The 27020-nt window shown below is 42.1% G+C and overlaps 1 protein-coding gene across 1 annotated transcript; it reads left to right on the top strand.

Annotated features, from left to right (window-relative positions):
- The first annotated feature begins 2183 nt into the window (after positions 1–2183).
- Positions 2184–26491, top strand: TP53INP1 (tumor protein p53 inducible nuclear protein 1). Its single transcript, XM_077493055.1, has 4 exons — positions 2184–2363; positions 16718–16966; positions 18841–19186; positions 23981–26491. The coding sequence occupies exons 2-4, from the start codon at positions 16855–16857 to the stop codon at positions 24240–24242; spliced, it is 720 nt and encodes a 239-aa protein (XP_077349181.1). The 5' UTR covers positions 2184–2363; positions 16718–16854; the 3' UTR covers positions 24243–26491.
- The last annotated feature ends 529 nt before the right edge of the window (positions 26492–27020 follow it).

A 27020-nucleotide genomic window follows, 5' to 3' on the forward strand; every position in this document is an offset into this window, starting at 1 on the left:
TTTTCCCGCCGACACACCCACCACCCCAGTGTGAAAGGGACCTAAACTGGTAACCTGTAGAAATGTGTAAATCGTAGAACATGGAGATTAAGTGCCAAGGTTTGTCGCCATTCCACAAGCATGCGCAATTTTAAAGCATGTGATGTTAGGCATCAAATTTACTTGGTGTAACATCATCTCACATTAAAAAATAGGCCACCTTTACTGTTGTCTAATTTATTTCAAAAGGTGTATTTTTTCCCCCAAAAAAATTTGCATTTGTAAGACCGCTGCACAAATATGGTTTGACAACGATATGGTATTACAATGATCTCCATTTTATTCTCCATGATCTCTGCTAAAAAAAAAATCTATAATGTTTGGGGGTTATAAGTAATTTTCTAGCAAAAAATACAGATTTTTAACTTGTAAACCACAAGTGTCACAAATAGGCTTCAGGCATTTTTCATCTTTCCCTCTATTAAATCTTCTGCCCTTGTTGTTTTAACTTTGGATAGTAAAAAAAATTTTTCTGCCAGTAAACACCTTATACAGCCCACTTGCTGTTTCTCGTCAGGTAAAAAGCCTAGGCTTATGACATCATGCACAGCTCTCTCTTAGCCCCTGTACACACGGTCGGAGATTTCCACAACCAAATCCGTCGGATTTTGTCCGTCGGATCTTGTCCGAAACTGTTGCATACACGCGGTCAGACAAAGTTGGCGAAAAATCCGATCTTTCAGAACGTGATGATGTAATTTGGTTACGATGGGACTACGTTCAGGCTAGTAGCCAATAGCTTTGATGTAAGAATTTGATCTGAGCATGCATGGCACTTGGTCCGATCAAAATGCTCTACACATGATCGGATTAGGTCCGTCCAGCCCAGTTGGTTGGGAAATATTTCCAACATATTGGAAAATTGGGTCAGACGGAGATTCGGACAGAATCAGTCCGATGCATACCACACACAGTCGGATTATCCGACGACACGGTCCGATAAGACTCATTCCGACAGATTCTCCGACCATGTGTACAAGGGCTTAACTCTTGTGAGTTTGCCAGGAAGGGAGTGGAGGATCATAAGAGGGCCAATGAGAGCTGCAGAGCTGGAGGTGTGTCTGTGTAAATCCAGGAAATGAACAGGCAGAAGCTTCAGCTGCCCACAGTTAAAATGGCTGTAGCCAGACTCACTGAGGGGAGATTTCTGCAGCATATTTGGCAAGTACAAAATCACAGAATATATAAAATAATATGCAAAGTGGTTGGAAAAAAGCTTCAGAATGACAATTATGTTTTTATTAGAGATTATGTGAGCAGACTACAGTTCCTTAAAGTGGTTTTAAAGGCCTCTTGCACACGGTACTGATATTTGAACATCAGCATTTCTGGACATAATTTAAGGCAGTTATTATGTTGGGAATATTTGCATATATTTACTGACCCAGGAGATGATCAGAGACTGCGGACATGATACTAGAGATGGTCAGAGACTGCAGACATGACACAGGAGATGGTCAGAGACTGCGGACACTATAAAAGAGATGGTCAGAGACTGCAGACATGATAATAGAGATGATCAGAGACTGCAGACATATTACAGGAGATGATCAGAGACTGCAGACATGATACAGGAGATGATCAGAGACTGTGGACATGATACAAGAGATGATCAGAGACTGCATACATGATACAGGAGATGATCAGAGACTGCATACATGATACAAGAGATGATCAGAGACTGCATACATGATACAGGAGATGATCAGAGACTGCATACATGATACAAGAGATGATCAGAGACTGCATACATGATACAGGAGATGATCAGAGACTGCATACATGTGATACAAAGCTGCTATAAGTCACTGCAATAGGAAAACATTTGTTTCTATTGAGCCACGAGTTGGTCTCCTGGGAGTCAGCTCTATAGGGTCCGGTGGTGGGCTCTGTGGATAGGTCTCCTGCTGTCTCCTCCAATCGGTGAGCAGTCTGGCTTCCTCCAGCCGGCCGGAGATGTAGGTCCCGGTCGGTCGGTCACACAGCTCCCCGGCTCTGCCCAGACATGCCCTCCAGGCTCCTCTATGACTGACAGCCCGGACTGGGTATAAAACTGTCCCTATCAGTCACGTGCGTTAACGACAACCCGCCCCCTGCCTGCCATTGGCCGACGGGTTTCCGCGACGTCACGATCAGCTGTTTGCAAACTGAGTTGTAGAACAACAAAAGCTTCAGTTGGGAGGTGAGAAGAGAACCGAACGAGACAGGAGAGCTTCGCCCTTCTACCCGAAACCCTCACACCGTCCCCGCTAGTCACCTCCGGCCGGAACTACCTCATTACTACAACGGAGACTACTGGAGCGGGATGTGCTGAACTTCACCCGGTGAGTAGCCGAAGTGTGTGAGGGGAGGAATGTGAGGCGCGCGGCGCTCTCCCACCTGTACGGAGGGTAGAGGGGGGTTCTTTGGGGCGCGAGACGTTCTCCCACCACAAGTGTACGGGGCGCGCGGCGCTCTCCACCTCCACAGCGGATGGAACGTTCCAACACGCGCGCCTTACAGCGCTGAGTTCTGGGCTCTCCGTGTCACCCCCGCTACTGTGTGCTATGGGGGGCCGTGTGTGTACCGGGGGCATATACTAGAGGATGCGGGGCGCTCTGCCTGCCTGTGCGGGTAACTGGCCAGCGCTGGCTTCTCAGGAGAAGCTGCCCCTTTTCTTTGTGTGACACGGATGACGTTGTTGTGAGTTTGAGTTGATACTAGTGAGCTCCGCCCACAGCCCTGACGCAATCTGTTGTCATTCTGTACCGGCCAAGCCCACTGCCCTCCTCTCCCGATGTGACTTCAACTTGTTCTAGGAGACGAGTTCACCCGATACACACCCGAGTGCCCGCCGAGGGGGGACGTACGTCATCTGTTATACGACCATGGCTTTATTATTATTTCCTCAATGTCATTCTTTTATTTTTATTTAGTATTTGTTTATTTTGAATAAAACAAAGTAAAATAAGTCTTATTTTGTTATATATATTTTATAATCCTCATCTAATTTATTATTTGTATATTAACAAATAACAGAAACAATAATAATGTTGTTTTTGTGTAGTTCATGTCATTTTTATTTTGAATAGTATTAAATACAAAGTAAAATAAGTTATTTTGTATATTAAGAACAAATAACAGAAATTATAATATAATTTGTGTAGTTCATGTAGGTTTTTTTTTTTATATGTAATTTTAAAATATAACGCTAATTAAAAAAAAAAAAAATTGTATAGTATTAAAAAATATTATTTTGTGGTGATAAATTACTATTTTTATTTACTATGCTGGTAAATAAAATACATCAATTTACTTTATTTAGCATTTTAATATTCTCATCATCATCACAAAATAAAAATCTTTTTATTATACAAAAAAATTGCTATTAATACAATTGTTATTATTGTTGTTGTTTTTTGTAAAATAAAAAAAATTGTATTAGTAGCATTTTTTTTTTTTTTTTGTATAATAAAAAAAAATATTCTTATTTTCTAATGAATATTTGTTATGCTAAATAAAAGCAAGCAATACATAAATATATTTTACACTTTTTTTATTTTAAAAATAGAAGTAGTAATAATTAAAATCATAACAAAATAAGAATCTTTCTATTTTGCAAACAAATATATTTTAATATCTATTAGCATTTTAATTTTGTATAACATTAAAAATTATTATTTTGTTGGTATGTTATTAGCATTATTAAAATGTATTATTATTGGTACTATTGTATAGGTTGGTCTTGGTTAGAGCTGCATGATTCTGGCTAAAATGAGAATCATGATTTTTTTTTTAGACTAAAGATTACAATTCTCGGTGTAACGTCATCTTTCACATTATAAAAAATTGGGCTAACTTTACTGTATAGTTAGAATTTTATTTATTTTTCAATATGTTAACGTATTTTTTCCCCAAAAATTGCGCTTGAAAGACTGCTGCATGAGTACAGTGTGACATAAAATATTGTAACACCCGCCATTTTATTCTCTCTCTAATAAAAATAAATTATGTGTGTGTGTGTGTGTGTGTATATATATATATATATATATATATATATATATATATATTATAGTGTGTTTTTTTTTTGGAGCTTTTAAGTAATTTTCTAGCAAAAAGATACTGATTTTTAAATGTAAGTGTCAGAAAAAGGCTCAGTCTTTAAGTTAACTGATCTAATTTTCAGACTGAAGTTCATCCCTTCTAAAAGAACCGAATGATGCATTGTTTATCTCTCAGAGCTGAGCAATGCTGATAAACATTTGCCGGATTTTTTATTTTTTTTTGACAGCCCTGAGCAGAGAACAACTCTACACTTGTTACGTAGAATTGTGGAAATGCAAGATTGAGATTGTGGGGGTGGTTGAATCGAGATCGCAATTTTTATTTTAACGATTAATCATGCAGCCTCTAGTAGCGGTAGTATATTTGGTTTTACTGAGGATGTAATGAGGTCGGGGTAAAGTGCACATACTATAGGAGTGTAATAGAAGTCCTAGGTGAATTCCTCCATAGATTATGAAGGGAGTGTACTATCACTGATGATGGATAGACTTGTCTGGGTGTTTTCTTGATGGATTTAAAGGGAGCCCATGAGGACATTACTGTGATCTGGCATTGCAGTCTCTTCTCTCAATCTGCTGCAGAGAGAATGAAGGGTCTAATACAGTTGTAATACAGTGTCTTGGAAAAGTATTCATACCCCTTGAAACTTTCCACATTTTGTCATGTTACAACCAAAAACGTGAATATATTGTTATGGGACTTTACCAGTGGCACACAATTGTGAAAGGAAAATCATGTTTATTTGCTTTATTTTTTACAAATATATGTGAAAAGTGTGGCATTTATTCAGCCCCCCCCCCCCCCTCAATACTTTGCAGAACCACCTTTCGATGCAATTACAGCTGCAAGTCTTTTTTCTCTTCTACCAGCTTTGCACATCCAGAGAGTGACATTTTTGCCCATTCTTCATTGCAAAATAGCTCAATCTCTGTCAGATTGGATGGAGAGCATCTGAGAACAGCAAGTCTTGGCACAGATTCTCAATTGGATTTAGGTCTGGACTTTGACCTGGCCATTCTAACACATGAATATGCTTTGATCTAAAGCAGGCATGTCCAAAGTCTGGGCCACTTTCCAGTTTCGGGTGGCCAGCCTGGTAATTTTGACATGTATATCTTTCGTGGCCCCCAACGAATCCTCGAGCGCTGGGGGCCACAAAAGATAAATATGCTGGCTGCCTTGGAGGGGGCGGGATGAGTGCCGTGCATACAGGAGAGGAGTATTTCCTGTTTACACGGCGTCCTGTGTAAAAGGAAGTCCCGTCTCCGGCGCTGCCATTGGACAACTGTTTTGTCCATCATAGGAGGCGGGACTTTTAATGAAAGAGGCCATCGATAAAAAACTGAGTTTCTCCTGTATGTCTGGCACTCGTCCCACCCCCTTCCTGTCTCCTCCAAGGCTGCAGATGGACATGAATCAGGCTGCACTGACAGCAATGGTGAGTCTGCATTCAGGTCAATGTGGGTGCGGCATTAATAGCACTGATTAGGCTGCTTGTTGGGCAGTCTATTAGTGCTCGGACGAACACACTTAGACCAAATTTTGTTTAAAGAATGTCAGGCAAAATGGTCAGCCCTGAAGCATGTTCACTTCATCAGATCTGGCCCTCTTTGAAAAAAGTTTGGACACCCCTGTTCCAAATCCATTCCATTGTAGCTCTAGCTGTATGTTTGGGATCTTCCTGCTGGAAGATGAACCTCCGCCACAGTCTCAAGTCTTTTGTAGACTCTAACAGGTTGCCCTGTATTTGGCTCCATCCATCTTCCCATCAACTCTGCCCAGCTTCCCTGTCCCTGCTGAAGGAAAGCATCCCCACAACATGCCATCACCATGTTTCACGGTAGGGATGGTGTGTACAGGGTAATGTTAATTTTCTGCCACACATAGCATTTTGCTTTTAGGCCATAAAGTTCAATTTTGGTCTCATCTGACCAGAGCACCTTCTTCCACACAAACTACAAACAGGACTTCTTATGTCTTTCTTCTTGCTACTCTTCCATAAAGGGCAGATTTGTGAAGTGCACGACTAATAGTTGTCCTGTGGACAGATTCTCCCATCTGAGCTGTGGATCTCTGCAGCTCCTCCAGAGTTCCCATGGGCCTCTTGTCTGCTTCTCTGATTAATGCTCTCCTTGCCTGACCTGTCAGTTTAGGTGGACGGCCATGTCTTGGTAGGTTTGCAGTTGTGCCATACTCTTTCCATGTTCAGATGATGGATTGAACAGTGTTCTGTGGGATGTTCAAAGCTTGGGATATTTTTGTTTTAAACGTCTCCAACTTTTACCTGACCTGTCTGGCGTGTTCCTTGGCCTTCATGATGCTGTTCACCAAGGTTCTCTAACAAATCTCTGAGGGCTTCACAGAACAGCTGTATTTATACTGAGATTAAATTACACGCAGGTGGACTCTATTTACTAATTAGGTGACTTCTGATTGCAATTGGTTCCACTAGATTTTAGTTGGGGGTATCAGAGTAAAGGGGCTGAATACAAATGTAGGCCACACTTTTCACATTTATTTGAATAACATTTTGAAAACCATTTATCATTTTCCTTCCACTTCACAATTACGTGCCACTTTGTGTTGATCTATCACATAAATTCCCAATAAAATACATTTTATGTTTTTAGTTGTAACATGACAAAATGTGGAGAATTTCAAGGGGTATGAATACTTTTTCAAGGCACTGCATTTCAATTAAGAGTAACCGTCATCCCTGCGACTGAAATAAAGTCAAGGGATAACTTGGAGATCTTCATTTGTGCAGGTTTAAAGAACACACACACACACACACACACTTTTTTTTTTTCTTCATTCCTATTACCTGTTATGCAAGGTTTTTCAGTAAACATCCTCACCTTCCCAGCATTGCCCTGCTACCACAAGCCTGGTTCTTCATCACCAGCTTCCCTTCCTGTGTCAGGTGCCAGCTGTCCTTAAAGTGGTTGTATTTTTACCTAAATAAGTCTTACCTGTCGGTAAAATGAATATCTCCTAAAACCTGTACGGTTTAGGAGTTATTCACTTTGCATGCAGCTGTGGTGCAGACTAGCTCATTCTACAGTTTTTACCTTTTTTTTAAAGAGGGTTTTTTTTGTTTTTTACATGTGCAGGCATACAACTGCTTTAATGGTTTTGTGCAGCTGGCCCCCAATAATGCACCACCAGTTCCTCCCTCCGGTAAATGTGTGTCCTGCTTCTGCAGCCTCCTGCTGTAGGTGACAAGATATCACCAGATACCGCAGAAGCAGGACACATTATTCTCACCTAGGTATAAATAGAGGCTATTGGGGGGATGGAGAAACAGCAGGACACTGATCTGTCCAGTGGATGGCTGTGCAGGGGGGTGTGCCAGCACAAGTCTAATCTTGAGGACAAGCAGGCTGTGCTCCCAGTGTGCTCTCAAGCTAACATGGTCAGCTTTTAATAGGAAAGCAGAGGGACTGACTGGAACACAGGAAAACAGGGATTTCACACAAAGGAAGCAATACAAAGAGAACAGCATACTCTGTCATACAAGTACATGGTACAGCAGCCACATATCAGGAATATGACATTTTGGAGTAACAAATGCTTTAATATCCATAAGTATTTGGGGACTTCTCACAGATTGGAAGGATTCTGAGGGTTCGGGGGTGTCTGTCTACACGATGGCTGCTCAGATGCTATGAACAGCATGTTCTAAGTGTTTATACAGATATATAATATGCAGGAAAGCTTTCAATAAGGGCACAGCTGAGATTAAAAAAACAAAACTGTGGTGGCGCCTACTATTCCTGCTACATCTCATAGGATTCCCGGGATGATTTTCTTGGTATAATCCACAGGAAAACATAATTTTAGGCTATACAACACCCTCCTGCCTTTTAAATGCTGCCTCCTCTCTGCATTGCATATAACTTTATGCAATTTATGCAATTTTTTTTTTAATCTGGTTTTCTATGTGGTCATGTGATGGCAAAGCCTTGCCTCCTCTTTGGTAGGTGTTTTTTTTTTTTTTTTTTTTTTTTTTGAAGGGAAGCACCCCCGCCCCTCCCCCATGTGGTCATGTGACCTGGGGCTTTGCTGTCATGTCACCACCAAGAAAAATGAGGCAGAAAAGGTGTTTAATTTGCAATGTATAGAGGTAGCATTTCACCCCAAGGGCCCGGGTCACACTAGAATGCAGTGCAAGAAAGCAGCGTTTTAGTGAAGCTTCCCGCACCGCATGCAGTTTCACTGCCCTTGTGATCTGCTGCGTGGGTCAGTACAAAGTTTACCATCTCAAACACAGGTTGTAAACGCAGTGTTTGCCCGCACCAGATCCCATGCTACAAAAGTAGCATGCGATGTGGTTTGCTGTGCATTTGAAAAAGTAGTGCATGCGCTACTTTTGGTGCAGTACAGTGTGATTCCAGCCCAGTGTTCCTAGTGATTCACATGCAGTTCCTAGTGTGAATGGGCCCTTGAAATGTTAGTTTTTGTTTAATTAAAATAACAGGTCTTTGCTTACTGACTCTGTTCAGTGCTTTTGCACAGAGCAGCCCGGATCCTCCTCTTCTCGGGTCCCCCACCCTCTCCTCTTCGGCAGGCGCCCCCACTCAATGCTGCTTTCTATGGGGGCATCCGTGTGTGCTTGCTCCTGAGCCACCCTGTATCTATTGACATAGAGTGGGTGGCTTACTCCCACCCCCCGCATCACAGCATTTGGTTTGACACCAGAGGTAACCAATGGCTGCTATCAATCTAAGGTGAAAAACCTTAAGAACCACTTTTAAGGTCCTGTCGTGCTGCCTGCCGCCTTCCCCCTATCTCTGTTCGTGTTTTTTTTTTTTTTTTTTTTTTAATGTTTTATTAAGGTAAAAAACCTTCTGGGTGCAGCTCCCCCCTCCCCCTCCCCCTACACTTAAGCCTGATCTCCATCCAGCGATATGCATGAGAGCAGCGGCTCTCCCAGGTCTTTCTCATCATTGGCTCATACAGCAGCAGGAGCCATTGGCTGCCAATGAGAAGAACGTGAGGGGAGGATGGGGGCGGTGTGTGTGTGTGTGTGTGTGTGTATGGACACAGAGTGAGTTGGCTCAAGTGCTCCCATAGCAAGAGGCTTGATATTGGGGGCAATTAGTAGGTGGGAGGGGAACCAAAAATAAGATCTGGGCTGCTTTGTGCAAAACTATTGCACAGAGCAGGTACGTATAACATGTATGTTGTTCAAATAAAAAATCCTTTAGAATCACTTGTGAAGAGTTGATTGCACAATTTCCAAAATGGAGAGAAGGCTGTCAGGTTTGCACACTTGGTTTGCCTGGATGTAGGTGGCAGAATCTTGGGAGCTCTGAGAAGAAATGATTCTGCTAACCTGTAATCAATTTGTAGAACTCTATCCCAGCTGGCCTCTAGTATCATACATGAAGAATCACAATTTGCTAGGTGTAAAGAAAACAAGCTGTGCTTTGTCTGGTTATGTGGAAAATGATGGCAGTGCTTCTCACTTGGCACGAAGCAGGCAATTGATTCCATCTATTTCTTTGGCCAGGTTCCTGACATTAAAAACAAAACAATAAGTCCCAAGCTGCCCCAAAAAATGCTTTTCAATCAGATTGCCACGTTATGTATTTATAGCTTACCAAGTTTCTGAAAAACAAGCCAACCTGTACATTTCTGTAACTTTTCTGAAAAGTCGTTTTGTTTACTGTCTTTTCTCCTGTGGGCTTTGTGGCTTTTTTTTTTTTTTTTATATATTTAGGAGGTTCGCTGGTGAACCCGATCTCCCCCCCCCCCCCCCCACATTCCTTGTATACACCAGGGTTGTTTGAGGAGCAGGTGCCTCTGCCACCCCAGCAGCCTCTGAGGGGAGTGTCCATTTATATATAAAGTAATCTGGCACATGGGGTGCTTTCATTGAATACTGCTTAAAGATGTATGTCCTATTTTCTGCCTGACGGCCCATTCCCCCTAAAATTCATATTTCAACTTTAATCGCTTAAGGACTGAGCCTGTTACAAGTTGAAAACTGTTTTGTAGCAAAGAAAAAAAAAAAAAAACTACTTAGAACCCCCAAACGTTATACATTTTTTTTTTTTTTTTAACACCTTAGAGAATAAAATGGCGGCCGTTGCAATACTTTCTGTCAAAAAGACCTCAAATCTCATATTAACACTAAAAGGCAATAAAAAAAAAAATTGTTATTTTGAAAAAAAAATAGATAAATGGCCCTTTTAAGAGCTATGGACAGAATTGACATTTTGACGTCGCTTCTGTCCAGCAATGGTATGGAGATAGATGGGGGCCAACTTCCCCCTCACTCGTCTCCATACTCAGCAAGGATAAGGATCTGATGGCTCCAGTAAGTGGAGGGGGGGGGGGGGGGGGCGCCTCCCCTGCTGCCGATACAAGTGATCTTGCAGCGAATCCGCCGCAGACACCACCATTATCGGAAACCGGACCGCCCGCCCAAGAGGATAACAGGGTTATGGTAGCTAGCAAGATATCCCTCTTCAACGTTAGGACGTATATTGGCATGCGGTGGTCCGGAAGAGGTTAACTAGATGTAGAATAAGTGCCACTAAAGTTTGGTTTAAAAAACCTAAATTAAACCATGTATTCTTAACAAGTACCTACCTACCTTTTTGAGAGCTCCGTGTTTGTTACAAGCAGACAGGAATACACCGTAATAAACCACTTAATGAAAAATATTACAGGGCTATTAAAGTGATACTAAACCCACACTGTTTAATTTACATTGTTCCTTCTTCTGTATATAGATGACGCGCTGTAATTATTTTAGTTATAATCTCCTATTCTAGGATGAGGGCAGCGCTTACATAAATATGTCAGTGAGTTAAGTTTTAGGCACAATTCCCACTTACTCGCAGTCTGTGGGCTGGTTGCGGGTACAAGAATCACACCTATTGCTGCAGCCAATCGTACTGCTGTTACAAGACGCACAGGGCTGCCGTTTAGTCTGAATGTCACCCCCACGCATATTGGCCTGCAGCGAGCTTGTAAGTGCGGAAACTACAAGAAAATGGCCTGGTCAAAAAGACTGCAGTTTCCAGCGGCTACATTTTGAAATGCAGCTACAATATTGCTTACTGAACACAGGAGGCCGGCTGCTCAGCATGGGTGCCATTCATAGAATGCTTTTCTGAATGAATGCAAAATATTCTGTAATTGGACGAGGTGGGGTGGTGATATCATGCTTTTCACCTCGTACAATTAGAGAGCGCTTTGCATTCATTCAGGGCATGCAAAGCATTCTCTGACTGGCACCCATACTAGGCGGCTGTCTGACCTGTCTTCACGATGCATTAGGCTGGCCGCTCAGTATGGGACTTATAAGCAAGTGGAGATCACTTAAGTAACAGTGTGGTGTAGCTCTGCATAAAAAACAATCGGCTTCCAGGTTTTTTTGTGAAGGCTAAATTGAACAAGCTGAAGTTAGAAGCTGATTGGCTACCATGCAGAGCTGCACCAGATTTTGCACTCTCCAGTTTTAGTAAATCAACCCCAGTGTCTACTTATAGTGATACTAAATCTTATACTTGCCTGCTTTATGTAGTGGTTTTGTACAGAGCGGCCCCAATCCTCCTCTTCTCTGGTCCCTCTTCGGCTCTCCTGGCCCCTCTCTCCTGTTGAGTGCCCCCACAGCAAGCAGCTTGCTATGGGGGCACCTGAGCCGAGTCACAGCTCCTCGTGTCCATTCAGACACAGAGCCCCGAATCCGACACCATGATGTCTCAAAGATGAAGCCTATACGATTTTATTAGATCCTACCATTAAAAGGAATCAACACCTGTCTGGAAATGGGGAGGTGAGTCCCGGACGGCTGAGGCACTCGTAGACATCCCTGGAGAGACATGGGGCTCAGGTAAATATTAGGGGATGCTGGGGCAGCTGCTTTTTATTTTTTTTTTATTTTTTTTTATATATATCTTATTGCATAGAATGCATTAAGATAAATAACCTGACTTTACGTGATTTTTTTCAAGGGTATTGTCCAAGTATGTCATATACAGTGCCTTGCGAAAGTATTCGGCCCCCTTGAACTTTTCAACCTTTTGCCACATTTTAGGCTTCAAACATAAAGATATAACATTTTTATTTTTTGTGAAGAATCACCAACAAGTGGGACACAATTGTGAAGTGGAACGAAATCTATTGGATTTTTGAAACTTTTTTTTAACTGATAAAAAAATGAAAAGTGAGGCGTGCAAAATTATTCGGCCCCCTTGCGTTAATACTTTGTCGAGCCACTTTTTGCTGCGATTACAGCTGCAAGTCGCTTGGGGTATGTCTCTATCAGTTTTGCACATCGAGAGACTGAAATTCTTGCCCATTCTTCCTTGCAAAACAGCTCGAGCTCAGTGAGGTTGGATGGAGAGCGTTTGTTGAACAGCAGTTTTCAGCTCTTTCCACAGATTCTCGATTGGATTCAGGTCTGGACTTTGACTTGGCCATTCTAACACCTGGATACGTTTATTTGTGAACCATTCCTTTGTAGATTTTGCTGTATGTTTGGGATCATTGTCTTGTTGGAAATCTCCGTCCCATTTTCAGGTCTTTTGCAGACTCCAACAGGTTTTCATCCAGAATGGTCCTGTATTTGGCTGCATCCATCTTCCCCTCAATTTTAACCATCTTCCCTGTCCCTGCTGAAGAAAAGCAGGCCCAAACCATGATGCTGCCACCACCATGTTTGACAGTGGGGATGGTGTGTTGAGGGTGATGAGCTGTGTTGCTTTTACGCCAAACATATCGTTTTGCATTGTGGGCAAAAAGTTGGATTTTGGTTTCATCTGACCAGAGCACCTTCTTCCACATGTTTGGTGTGTCTCCCAGGTGGCTTGTGGCAAACTTTAGACGAGACTTTTTATGGATATCTTTGAGAAATGGCTTTCTTCTTGCCACTCTTCCATAAAGGCCAGATTTGTGCAGTGTACGACTGATTGTTGTCCTATGGACAGACTCTCCCACCTCAGCTGTAGTTCTCTGCAGTTCATCCAGAGTGATCATGGGCCTCTTGGCTGCATCTCTGATCAGTCTTCTCCTTGTCTGAGCTGAAAGTTTAGAGGGACGGCCAGGTCTTGGTAGATTTGCAGTGGTCTGATACTCCTTCCATTTCAAAATGATCGCTTGCACAGTGCTCCTTGGGATGTTTAAAGCTTGGGAAATCTTTTTGTATCCAAATCCGGCTTTAAACTTCTCCACAACAGTATTACGGACCTGCCTGGTGTGTTCCTTGGTCTTCATGATGCTCTCTGCGCTTTCACCAGAACCCTGAGACTATCACAGAGCAGGTGCATTTATACAGAGACTTGATTACACACAGGTGGATTCTATTTATCACCATCAGTCATTTAGGACAACATTGGATCATTCAGAGATCCTCGCTGAACTTCTGGAGTGAGTTTGCTGCACTGAAAGTAAAGGGGCCGAATAATTTTGCACGCACCACTTTTCAGTTTTTTTATTTGCTAAAAAAGTTTAAAATATCCAATAGATTTCGTTCCACTTCACAATTGTGTCCCACTTGTTGGTGATTCTTCACAAAAAATGAAAATTTGATATCTTTGTTTGAAGCCTGAAATGTGGCAAAAGGTTGAAAAGTTCAAGGGGGCCGAATACTTTCGCAAGGCACTGTACATAGCCACATTGGTCCAAGCTGGACCAGTGTAACTTCTGTATCATATAGCTATATCTAAAACATTTTCTTCAGAGGATCTGAACTGTTGCCTTGTATGTCCTGTTTCTTTTACTGCAAAGATCTCCATCTTCTGGTGCCATGTAGTTCCAATTTTTCTGCACTTATCTGGGGACCAACAGGAGACAGGATTTATTTTTTTTTCATTTTTTTTTTTTTTTCATAAAACTCTATTGCTAGCCCCATGTTATCGTGGAGTAGTTGGTGGGGGGGGGAGGGGAAGCCTAAGGACATACACATGTGACTATAGCTATAACAATAATCAGTGCTCTGAAATGAAATACTTGGTCTCCAAAGCCTTAGATCTGCTACTGCTGTATAACATGCCCATTATAAATGGTGTTACGTGTAGTTAACTAAGCATCTTCACACCTGGATACTATATATTCTAAAACCTCATGTTATGTAATGATGCATTGCCTTTTTTTTAGTGTGAAAGAATTTAATAGCGGGCTGCATCAGCATTTTGGTTGTCCTCCAAGGGCCGGTTGTATCTGTAGGACTATAAATTTTATCCAGGGCTTTTGTCCGAGAATATTTGCAGGAACCCAACTTGGCCCGCCCCTGCTGAACCACATCCAACGATGGGTGTGACCAAATTGCACTAACAGTGGGAGGATCTTAAAGGTGCAATAAATACCAGGAGTGTTTGTGTGTGTGGAGTTTAGGAATGTGATATGTACAGCGAGAACAGGGATGAGGAGTGTGCTACATACAGAGTGCAGGGTTTAGGCGTGTGCTATGCAGTGTGCCAGATTCAGCGCTTTCACAGGTTATCCACGTCACACTTCCACCACCCTGAGTCCGCCCACTCTCTCTCCCTCATCCCCACCTCTGTAGACCTCTCATCATCCCTCATCTCTCATCCTCGCATCCTCATGCCTTCTTCTCCTCCCTCCCTTCACCCCCCCCCCCCCCCCCCGCATTTTTTGCACTAGTGTTTCTTTTTTGTTTCTTTTTTAGCTTTGCAAAACTCTACTCCCATAAAAGCTTATGGCTCACAAATGCTGATAAATACAGAATAGCCATGTTTTTCGGCGTTTGTTGGCATTTTTAAGCTGTCTTCAGCTTTTTTCAGAGCTAGAGCCTTTTGCACAGCTGAAAAACTCATCTGGGCGCCCAATAGTTCTTGGGGGGGGGGGGGGGTGTTCCAGCCAGAAAATGCCCATGTGTGCATGGACACCTAGGACAACATGCTGGGGAGTTTATTGGCTGACAAAAAAGTCTGAAGCCAAAAACGGCAGCTGTAAAACGTCCAGTGTACATGAGGTCTTAAGATAAGGACACTTACCTGTCCAGGGATCCCAAGATGTCAGCACCCCAAGCTTATCCGTCCATTGGCTTTGGTTGCAGGCACCGGCATCTTCACTAAGGGAAACAGAAAGTGAAGCCTTGCAGCTTCAGAGCCTGTTTCCTACTGCGAATGCACGAGTCAAGCTTTCTGAATGGCCCTGCTGTCTTCTGGGACCTCTGTGTCCCCCCAGAAGGGGGTGGGGGGGGGGGGAGTAAACCAACAGAACTTTCCCCTTTGGGTGGAGCTCAGCTTTAATATCCCATAACTAAATGTTTCCCATATACCCATCACCAAATATCTGTTCTGGGCTGAGATAAAGCAGTTTCCATATGAGAGGGGCACATGCAATCATTTTTATTTTTATTTTTTTCGCTTGCAATTATTTAAGTGTTCCAGAAAAACGCTCAATGTGGTTATGGCTATGTTTTTCCACACCACATAAGGATCTTAGTATATTTTTATTCTGCTATTTATAAGTGGGTGTAGTCCAATACCGAATATAGCCAAGTCATTTTATGCAGCAATTTTCTTAAAATAAATGTTCAAATGTTCACATCCCCTACTAACATTTGTATGGTGTTATCTTGGAAATCATTCTGACACATAACCTAGTCAGCAGCTATTTTTCTTTGCATGAGGTGTCAGAATGTCTCTTTATGGCAAAACCTTCTAACCATTTTTTCTAACCACCTTCCCAATGCTGTAAGGTAGGGTAGTATGATCAGCATGTGACACATTTTTGAACCAGTCATGTAAACAATAAGAGACCATGTTACAGATGAGCTTCGTTTATCACACTGACAAATCAGTGCTGCAGCGGGGAATGCCTCTGTAGCGTATCCAGCAGGTTTGGATGGTTGAAGTCTGAAAGAGGGTGATTGTGACAATCCTACTTAGCCGGTGTCTTATCATATAGAGTTCCCCATCGGATAGTGTCCGCTGTGTACTGCGCATGCTCAGTATACAGCACACACAGATTCCGAAAATAGCCGAAGATGAACTGTGCCTGCGCCGTGAGTCCAGGTTCTAGCCCCACCATCCAAGTGGACATATAGCTGGAATATAAAAGAGCCGAGCACAGCGAGGCCGAGCCCGAAGCGTGGCGAACGAAGAAAGCCCCCGAGGGGCCCTCTAATATCGCCAGCCCTATGTCTGCTTGGATGGTGGGGCTACCACCTTGACTCACGGTGCAGGCGCCGTTCATCTTCAGAGATTTTCCCGAAGCTTCCTCTGCTCCGTACTGCGCATGCGCAGTACGGGGTGGACAGTATCCGATACCACGACACTATATGGCAGAACACCGATGTCTGTTTGGAGCTCAGCTCTGACTAAGGCAGGCCATACTTTGTGAAAGTTGGTTGCAGGAAGAAATTTGCATGATTCCGTCCTGCCAAAACATTGTACTCTCCCAGCAGGGGGGCAGGGGAAGCTGTCCTCGCCGGGAATGATCGATCAACTTGGTACATTCAGCCTGCCCATATACGGCTCAAATCTCGCCTGGTTGCTGCTCAAGATAACAAAAGTTTTTTTTTTCTTTTTATATCCAGTGGTATCTTCCGTTGAATGATTTGGTTTGGCTCAATCCTCGAACGTATTTGATCTTGATCTTACAATTTTGTCCATATCAATACAAATACTCTTATATTTTTGTTCTGCAGATTTTATACAAAGCCGATGTGATGTTTACTCTATTTTTAAGCTGAGACATTTTTATGCACTTTATCACTGCCTGTGCCACCTGGCTGAATCTGAGCCATCACTGTGAGGACCGAACGCTTATTAAAGGAACCCTGCAATGTTCCAAAAGTTAAATAGTATGTTTATGGGCAACTCCAGCAACATCTTGAGCCATGATCCGGAGCTTCATGAAAAAGAAGAGGATGAATGGATTCTGGTGGACTTCATAGGTAGGACAAGGATTATGTGGTGAAACACTCTGTATACCTGTATCTGCATACCATGCTGCACTAGTCAAATATGAAAGAGGACACCCTTCCCACTAACACCCCTTTTTTTCAGCAGCCCAGAGGGGTTGATTTACTAAAAGTGCAAAATCTGGTGTAGCTCTCCATAGAAACCAATCGGCTGCCAGTTTTTTTGTTTTAAAGATATTACCGTATTTCCCAGTGTATAAGGTGACCGGGGTATAAGCCGACCCCCCTAATCTTACAGTTTTTTTTTTTAAGCGTATTTTTTTTCTTGTACTTGCCGTATAAGACAACCACCCCCCTCCCCTCCCCCCTCCAAGGCTTACGACGTTTCACATTTCTTCCTCCTTGCTGGAGCTGGCGCCATATCCTTCTTCCTGCTTTTGCTGAAGCCAATGACGGTGAGCGATGTATTCTATTAATGAATACAAAGGCTGCTTGGATTGGCAGAGGCTGTAACATCATCAGCTGGCGCCTCTCTGACTCTCAAAGCCAATCCGAGCAGGCAGAGGTTATTACTCCAATCCAAGCAGGCTACTCTGGCAGAGGTTATTACTCCAATCCGAGCAGGCTCTATATTCATTTGAATACATCGCTCACTGGGATGGGCTCAGCGGTATATACTGTATGTAGCCGAAGCTACATACAGTATTACCGAACACCCAGCAGGCATCCGAGGGGCTGACCCGACTTATAAGACGACCCCTGCTTTTTGGCCAGTTTTTTAAGTGTAAAATGTCGTCTTATACGCCGGAAAATACAGTAATTGAACAAACTGATGTTAGGAGCTGATTGGCTATCATGCACAGCTGCACCAGATTTTGCACTCTCCAGATATAGTAAATCAACTCCATGGTATTATGAAGTGTAAAATAGGGCTAAGTGCCCTACCACCATGCTGTATAGGAAATGCTTGGTATCTCATATTTTCTTTCGTTAAAAACACTGCAAGTGTAGAAGGAATACCTGTTGATGTGTCAGAAATTCAGTAAGCTAACTTCTTTTGCACTTTGCCTCTGTTGCCTTGAAAGTTCACTAGATTACTGGCAGATTAAGTGCCCATTCACACTACCGCGACTTGTCAGGCGACTTAGCCGCCTGACAAGTCGCGCTCCGTTCTGTACTATGGAACCATTCTAATAGGAGCGACTCAAGTAGCTCCGACTTAGAAAAAGGTTCCTGTACTATTTTTGGGGCGACTTCAGGTGACTTGCATTGACTTCTATACAGTAGTTGTTTTGCAAGTCGCTGCTGAAGTCGTGTGCAGGTCGCGTCTGTGAGTCGCGCTGCAAGTCGTGTCGCCCCTGTGTGAACGGGCACTTACTGTTTTGTTTTTTGTTTGTTTTTATACTGCAGTGTTTAACAGATAAAATTGGGGAAATGATCATATATTTCAGAGAGGTGCTAAATATACATAGAGAAAACTCACCCAAGCTCTACTGCTGTATAATGCATTAGTGTGCAGAGTGGTCGGTGCTCTTGTTATGGATTCAGTGTGAACTCTATCAGGAAGTACAAGCTTCTCCATAGAGCACTTTATTATATCGTTTATATATAGTTTTTGGATGATGTTACTGCTACAATAAACTTTCTATGAAGAAGCTGTCGTGTTGCCGGCTTGTGCTTGTTATGGATTCACTGCTAAATATACATGTCAGATACTTGTATCCTTTTTAAGTTCAGCCATTTTGAGAAAATTAGACCTATGGTCCATGGAAGAAGGGCAGGAGTTCATGTGTATTTTTTAAATGAAGAACTTAAAAAAAGAAAAAAAGACTACACAGTTATAACATTTTATTGGCAATACTTTTATTTTATTATGTTTTTCACTATTGTTTTCTTGCCCTTCAAAGTGGATGCCTGTGCTGAAACAGAAGAAGAAGCCTCTACATTAGAAGAATTAGTTTTCGTTGACGAACATCCCGTATTGTCCTTAACATCTGGTGCCTTGAAACAGTTTGGAAATACTAGTGACTCGTACTTTGTCCATTTCGATGCATGTCCCATGGAAGAGAGCTGGTTTGTAACTCCACCTCCCTGCTTCACTGCTGGAGATTTGACCACTAATGAGGTGGAGACCAGCCCTATGGAGAACCTTCTCATTGAACACCCAAGCATGTCTGTTTATGCTTTTCACAATCTTTCTAACAAGCAGGCAGATACATGTGCTTCAGAGTTTGATACCTCTAACAGTTTAAGGTGAGTTGTTTCTGTTCTCACGAATAACTTCTACTATGTTTAGCTTCTGTGCATTTAATGTTAGGCTGTTGCTGATGGCCTTCTGTCCAAGGTAAATAGTGTCTATATAGTCCTGGTCAATGTTGTCTATCCTATGAGGTCACGGAATTATACAGTGGGGTTTTTATGAATTTCTTCAGTCTACAGGACAAAGTTTTACAGCAGAGAGGCCCAGTGACAATAAAACAAAGTCCTCCTTGAATGTCAATCCAATGATTTTGCCTATATTGAAATGTATTATCAATATGCTGAGTGCAGGAAGAAGCATATCAGTCAGATTGGACAGATGGGTGTGCTCTTCTGATGACAAAATCCAGATGAAAGCATAGTCCAGAATAATGCTGTGATCTTTGTGAGGAGTAATGATGCTTAAAAATGGCTTAGAATGGTTGCAGTTTTTTACAAAAAAATATCTTGCGCTAGATAAAATTGAATTATATGTTGGGTGCAGTACTGATACTGAGTGACCTTAGATCGCCATTTTTTTCCTGTTATTGCTCTTAAATGTTTAATTGGCAAAGACAAAACCTGACATTTCTCCATGAAAACCAGGGCTTGTGCACATGGTCACCCTTTAGTTTTCCATGTGTATGCAGAAGAAAGAAATGTCTGGCACCCGGCAGAGCGTCCTTGCATAAGCTTTTCTTCAAAGCAGAACAACTATTCAAGATAGTCTTCTGACGCATTTCTACCTTACAAAAAGATCTGAGTCATAACTAGCTGCCATAACAATAAACCTGTTAAAGTGGATGAAGTAAACATCCCAATTAACACATGGACCACACACCTGTACCATATCCCCATAAGTATTAAGTGTAACTAATAAATTTTTACTGGGTCCCATGTACCTCTAAAGTACAAATTAATCTGCTGGGATGTCGGCTTACACCTGAAATAATGGGTATACATATTTGTCTAGAATAAGACGGCCGTGAAATTATTGGCATCCCTGGTATGTGTCCATTTGTTGCATTTGTATGATTTTTACCATATACATGGAAAAAATACGTTTTTAATATTTAGGGCGTTTACTTCAGCCACCTGTGAGTGGGATGGAGCATATTACCAATGTTGTAACAATGGCAGTCGGCCATGAATAGGGCCTCTTTATAGGCAGAAACGTGCCAGCATAATGGTCTTGAAGAATTCTACTGTGGAATAAAGTATAATTCCATCCTAAACCTAACTAGTTTTAAAAATGTCCCCTTCCCTGGCCTAACCTATGCTTGACTAAGCTTTATAAATACTTATGTTTAGCTGCTCCAATCTAGTCTTGTAGCGCAGCTCTCCTGTGTCAGGCTGCAGGGAAGAGAAGTGAGCACCAACAGCTGGGACATTGGAGCCTATGGGTGATGTCGCTCCCGCAATTCCCAGCCATTGTTTAGTGATCTCTCCTCCCCTTGCAGCTGGGGGAGAGGAGAGGGAATGGCATGATTGGAGCAGGCTGAAAATAGGTAAGTACATACATCTTTTTACACAGGTTAACCAGCATAGGTGTTGGGGTGGGGGGGGTAATTTTTCAAGTGGAATTACAGTTAACTCTACCTCCTTATTTGAAAAATATAAGCATTTTAAATGAAGCACTTTTGGGATTGCTAAATTTCTGAAAAAGAAACCACTATCTTTTTCAGACAGGGAGCAATCCTCTTCATCAACATTTGTGTGCCTGATCACAGACACTTCCTAGTACGGTTGTCAAAGTGGAATAGGTCGGCTCAACCCTGCCTTATATGTGACATCACGTGACATCACATGCTTTCACATGAATGAATATTTACAAGCTTCTTCATTTGAGCGTTCTGGCCTCGGAGCCGCGGGGCAAGCCATACCCTCACTAGATAAAATCCCTAGGTGTTTTATAATATTTAAAAGTTAAATACGCTATCCTTGTATAAATGGTGGATATACAGTATCTTACAAAAAGGATTTACACCTGACCCCCTGACCCCTCACATGTTTATAAATATTTTATTATGGCTTTTCATGTGACAACACTAAAGAAATGACCCTTTGTTACAATGTAAAATAGTGATTGTACAGCTTGTATAACAATGTAAATTTGATGTCCCCTCAAAATAACTCAACACACAGCCGTTAATATTTAAACCACTGGCAACATAAGTGACCCCAAACACACCTCCAAGACGACCAATACCTTGCTAAAGAAGCTGAGGGTAAAAGTGATGGACTGGCCAAGCATGTCTCCAGACCTAAACCCTATTGAGCATCTGTGGGGCATCCTCAGACAAAAGGTGGAGGAGCGCAAGGTCACTAACATCCACCAGCTCTGTGATGTCATCATGGAGGAGTGGAAGAGGACTCCATTGGCAACCTGTGAACTCCATGCCCAAGAGGGTTAAGGCTAGGGATGCACCGAAATTTCAGCCGCCGAAACATATCGGCCGAAAATGCCCTTTTCGGCAATTTGCCGAAAGGAAAAAACGGCCGATAATTGAGCCGAAAATGGGGCGGGGCCTGGGGGCGGAACTCGGTTCCGCCCATGATGGGGGTGAATAGCGCAGGACTGATGCAGCCAGCGATGCCCCTCTGCAGTAAAGAGAGCCGTCTGGTTGAATAGAGGCCCGGGAACATCACAGCTTTAATTTCAATAGCTGTGTGTTTCCCGTCACGCGCTGTAACACACAGCCCCTCCCCCTTGTCCGGGAACTTTGATAGACAGATCACCTATCAAAGTGCCTGGACAAGGGGGAGGGGCTGTGTGTTACAGCGCGCGACGGGGAACACACAGCTATTGAAATTAAAGCTGTGATGTTCCCGGCGCTCTATTCAACCAGACGGCTCTCTTCACTGCAGAGGGGCATAGCTGGCTGCATCAGTGGGGGGGCATAGCTGGCTGCATCAGTGGGGGGGGCATAGCTGGCTGCATCAGTGGGGGGGGCATAGCTGGCTGCATCAGTGGGGGGGCATAGCTGGCTGCATCAGTGGGGGGGCATAGCTGGCTGCATCAGTGGGGGGGCATAGCTGGCTGCATCAGTGGGGGGGCATAGCTGGCTGCATCAGTGAGGGGGCATAGCTGGCTGCATCACTGGGGGCAACGCTGGCTGCACTTATCTCTTTTATTATTTCGCCAGTCTCTGACCACCTCCTGTACCATGTCCCCAGTCTCTGACCACCTCCTGTACCATGTCCCCAGTCTCTGACCACCTCCTGTACCATGTCCCCAGTCTCTGACCACCTCCTGTACCATGTCCGCAGTCTCTGACCATGTCCGCAGTCTCTGACCATGCCCCCAGTCTCTGACCATGCCCCCAGTCTCTGACCATGCCCCCAGTCTCTGACCATGCCCCCAGTCTCTGACCATGCCCCCAGTCTCTGACCACCTCCTGTACCATGCCCCCAGTCTCTGACCACCTCCTGTACCATGTCCCCAGTCTCTGACCACCTCCTGTATAAAAATATATTTTTTAAAAACAGTCATTTTTGGTATCGGTGCTGTTTCGGTTTTCGGCCTAGTGTATTTTTCATTTTCGGTATCGGTTTCGGCACAAAAAAACCCATTCGGTGCATCCCTAGTTAAGGCAGTGCTGGAAAATAATGGTGGCCACACAAAATATTGACACTTTGGGCCCAATTTGGACATTTTCACTTGGGTGTTCTCACTTTTGTTGCCAGCGGTTTAGACATTAATGGCTGTGTGGGTTATTTTGAAGGGACCGCAAATATACACTGTTGTACAAGCTGTACACTCACTACTTTACATTGTAGCAAAAGTGTAATTTCTTCAGTGTTGTTGCATAAAAAATAAATATTTACAAAAATGTGAGGGGTGTACTCCCTTTTGTGAGATACTGTATTTTATTTCGTAAAGAGACCATTGAAGCCCTTCCAGTAATCTGTGAAAATCCGTTCAATTAAAGTTTATCCACATTGGGCAATTATTTGATGTCTGAAGGGAGGATTCAGAAAGGATTGCCAAATTCTGCTGCATACTTGTACCAGGTCAGCCAAGTCTTGAAACCAGAGACCGCTACACAAATAGCGTATGCAGAATTGGATGACCAATGGCAGCCCCCTTTTTTCCCTATGCAAAGTTTCTCTTTTATAGATTAATTTTGTTTTTACAATGTACATCTGCAGGAGAGGGTAACAGACTTGTGTGCAGTCAATTCCAAGTTGCAAAGGAAATACAATTCGCTTCTCGAATGTTGTTAATAGAAATGGAACTTAAAGCTGGCCAAACCAGTTACAATCTTGTTTACATTTGCCAACAACTATGTAGTACAAGGACCTGCCTTTTACCACATAGTTATTGGTGAAGGTAAACAAGATTGTAACCAGTTGGGTGTGTCAGCAGGTAGCAAATGCACCAAACCTAAAGCATGAAAAAAAGCAAAGTGCTGATTGGAAAAAAGGCAGCACTCCTAGGATTTATTGAAACCCATGTTGCTGTAATCTTTAGCAACATTGAGTTTTGATAGGGTTAGTGAGCAAGCTCTTGGCTCCATGTGCCATTTATCAAACCAGACAAAAAAAATATAATTTTTAGTTAGACCACTTATTCCTCTCTATGGTAATCAGATCAAGGTGTTGGAGCTCCTTGTTTGGATATAAATGCTGGGGTATTGTCTGACCTTTTATTTGAATTGAAGAGGTGGCCTAGACAAGCTACAAAACATCTACCATTACAGAACCAGTCCATTGGGCCTGTTTACAATTGCTTCAAACATGGCTTTAGGCACGTTTTTGGTAAAGCTATCTATCATATTCACAATTCTTTTTTTTTTTTTTTTTCAGGTCTGATGCAGAACTTTCAAATATGGGCCGCCGTGTCCATTGTTATGTTGCTACTCTTGCAGCTCGAACACACTGTCTGGACCAGGCTAAGACATTGCACTACACCAAGGTATCAAAGCAGCAGTTGGAAAAAAAACCTCTTCTGAACCGGAAAAGCCTTAGACGCCAAAACCTCATTCGAGGTTGCCATTCACATCATATCAAGCACAGCGGTATCCTTGTTCACCAGCCTCGTCAGCGTCGGTACAATTATAAGTGTTGAATGGTTTCATTCTTTTCATCCTTCACCAAAAACAAAAAAAAAAGCCTAATGGAGTAAGTCACAGCGCTCCATTAGTTCACTCAGTGCTGTGCCTTGTGCTAGCTCTGTTCTACTCTCTCAGCATATACTGTAGCAATTCAAAATAGAATCCTGCAGTGATAAAGCATTATTTCCATAAAAGTTTAACATTATAATGAGTAATCTGAGGTGAAAAGTGTTACCAGCAAACTAAGGGTGATGTCTAAAACCTTACGGTTTGCTTTTTGTTTTGTCAAAAGGCAATTATTCGTTATATTGTATATTAGCAAGACCCAAACTACACGGGCGCCTCCTTGGTGATTTGCAGTCACATGAGTAAAGATCACTCAACTTGATTGTAGATTCTTGTGATAATGTTCTTATATATTTTTTAAGAACTTTAGCCATTGTTAGAAAAGTTAATGGCTCAAGATTGGCCACAATAGATCATAGGATTGCAGCAATTTGAAAATTCAAATGGTAATTTTTCAGTCATCTGAGTGGATGCCACCTTTTTAGTGATTGCATGAATCTCTGTATGACGTTTGGAGTCACTCCCTGTCATTTTGTGCCTAACAGGTTTTGGGCTACAATGGGTTGAGTTTTTGTACTGCCAGTGAAAATTAAGATTGCAAGTGAAAAAGTTTCACGGTTAAAATATTTTTTATCCCTTTTGGTCAGTCAGTAGAAATGGCAATATTGATTACGTTTTTTTTGTATGGTTGTGTGTAAAAAACAAAAACAAAAAAACATTTTTTGGAATATACCTATCAAAGGCCAAATTTATTATTTTGCATGGTTACAGGTAGGTTGACTTGCTTGTCTTTCTAATTTCTCTGGGCAACAGCAGTAATATTTTCCTGCAGAATTATTGTGTTTCTGCCTCCTTCCTTAAAGAAGAGTTGTATTGTGGAAGCTGTGCCTAATCTGAACAGCTTATGCCTTGTTCTGCACATTAGTAGGGCTCTGCTTCCATCTCTCAGTACTTCTCTTGACTGGTGGGGGTAATGATCGAGACACAACAGCAAAGGTGCAGAAAGCACAGATCTGCTGCTGGAATAGAAACGGGGAGATCCTTGCATGGCCAGTCCTGAGATATGGTTCCTCTCCAGCATAGAGAACTGTAATTAGTACAGTATTAACATTAAATCTCTTGAGATAAGCAACCACAGTAAGCAGTGCCTTAGATCTCACCTGCAAATAAAAAATAAAAAAGAGTCTCAGGGCACAAAGTGCAAAGTTATGTTTCAGGGTGAATTCAATACAAATGGTTTTAGGATTCAGATTCTGCACAATAAATATTCTAGATATTCCTGATTAACATTGGAAAGCTTCACTTCTTAAATTCCAGTCCACTTTAAGACCACGTTATGTTTTTCTTGTATTGCTGGATACACGCGTTATTCATTGTGAAGAATCCATGTCTTTTGGAATTCAAAAATTTAAATTCTAACTAATATTTCCATGCAGGAGAGCCCATGAGATATGAGAAGCCAATGTAATTTAACATACCTGTAACTATACAAAACTGAAGAAATTGTTGTGGATAGAGCTGGCCTTTAGCGTGAAGTACAGAGGATGTGTCTACACTCTGAGGTCAGACCTTCAGGAAGGTGATGTTGCTAGGGATTCCTATCAATGAAATAATTGAATGACTTGGCTTTGAGAAATTCTAATCTTTGGCTCCTAAAATTAAAAACCTATAGGCAAAACTTTTAATTTTGATAAGAGTAAGGGAGGGTTATAACCCCTGTCATTTTTTTTTTTTTGCCATCTGTGTCCTATTGGGCATATCTACCTTCACTCCCTTTCGTATAGTCAAACCTGCAAGTAAGAGGAAATGCCTACAAATAAGGATATCCCTTGGGGGCACCCTAGGTAATCAGAACTAGTTTTACCATTGGAAGATTTCCCCTCTATTACTTTACTGGGGACAACCTAAAATTTTGGATTTTCTTACGATTTCAATGACGATGGTAAACATGACAAGTAGAGAGTGAATCTCCCTAATGGGGACACAGACGGCAATAAAAACTTTATAGGAGTTCGAATCCCTCTCCACTCTATCCAAAACGAATAAAAAAAAGTTTTGCCTTTAGCTTTTATAAGTCTAGTTTATATGTTGTAAACGGTCCACAAAGATTGACCTCCTTTTTAATATGATGTTACAATTCTAAAGCGGCTTTGTGAGATCTTTCAATGTGTGTGTGTGTGTGTGTGTGTGTGTTTTTTTTTTTTTTTTTTTTTTTTTTTTTTTCCTCCACTACTAATGCAAAATGCTCATATGGACTTTCAGACCCCCTTTTCATTTGTGTGTATGCCTTCCAAACAAGCTGGGCTTGCCCTTGTGCTGGTTTTTAAACTGTGGGCATTTTATATAAATACTGTACTTGTATAGGATCCAGTATATACAGTGTTGTAAAACTGAATATTAGTTGCGCAGAAACTTTTTTTTTTTTTTTTTTTTTTTTTTTTTTTTTTATACAGTTATGCCTGCAGGTTTCTTTCCCTTTTTTATACAGAGACACTCGAATAGGGAGATTATCTTTCTCACTAAATCTTATTTTCAACACTTGGGCATATTTATAAAGCAATAAATGTTACTTTTACCAGACATTAACTAGTCGTGAATCCATCACTGTCATGTACAAAACATGTACCATGAACATACATCTGCAGTAATTGTTTGGTGAATATCAGACAGATTCAGTTTTTTTTTTTTTTTTTTTTTTTTTATAATTATGCCCCTTAGCGTGGCAT

Source organism: Lithobates pipiens, unplaced genomic scaffold (genome assembly GCF_037356315.1).
Source record: "Lithobates pipiens isolate NorthernLeopardFrog02 unplaced genomic scaffold, aLitPip1_a1.2 Scaffold_19, whole genome shotgun sequence".
NCBI classification, from domain to species: domain Eukaryota; kingdom Metazoa; phylum Chordata; class Amphibia; order Anura; family Ranidae; genus Lithobates; species Lithobates pipiens.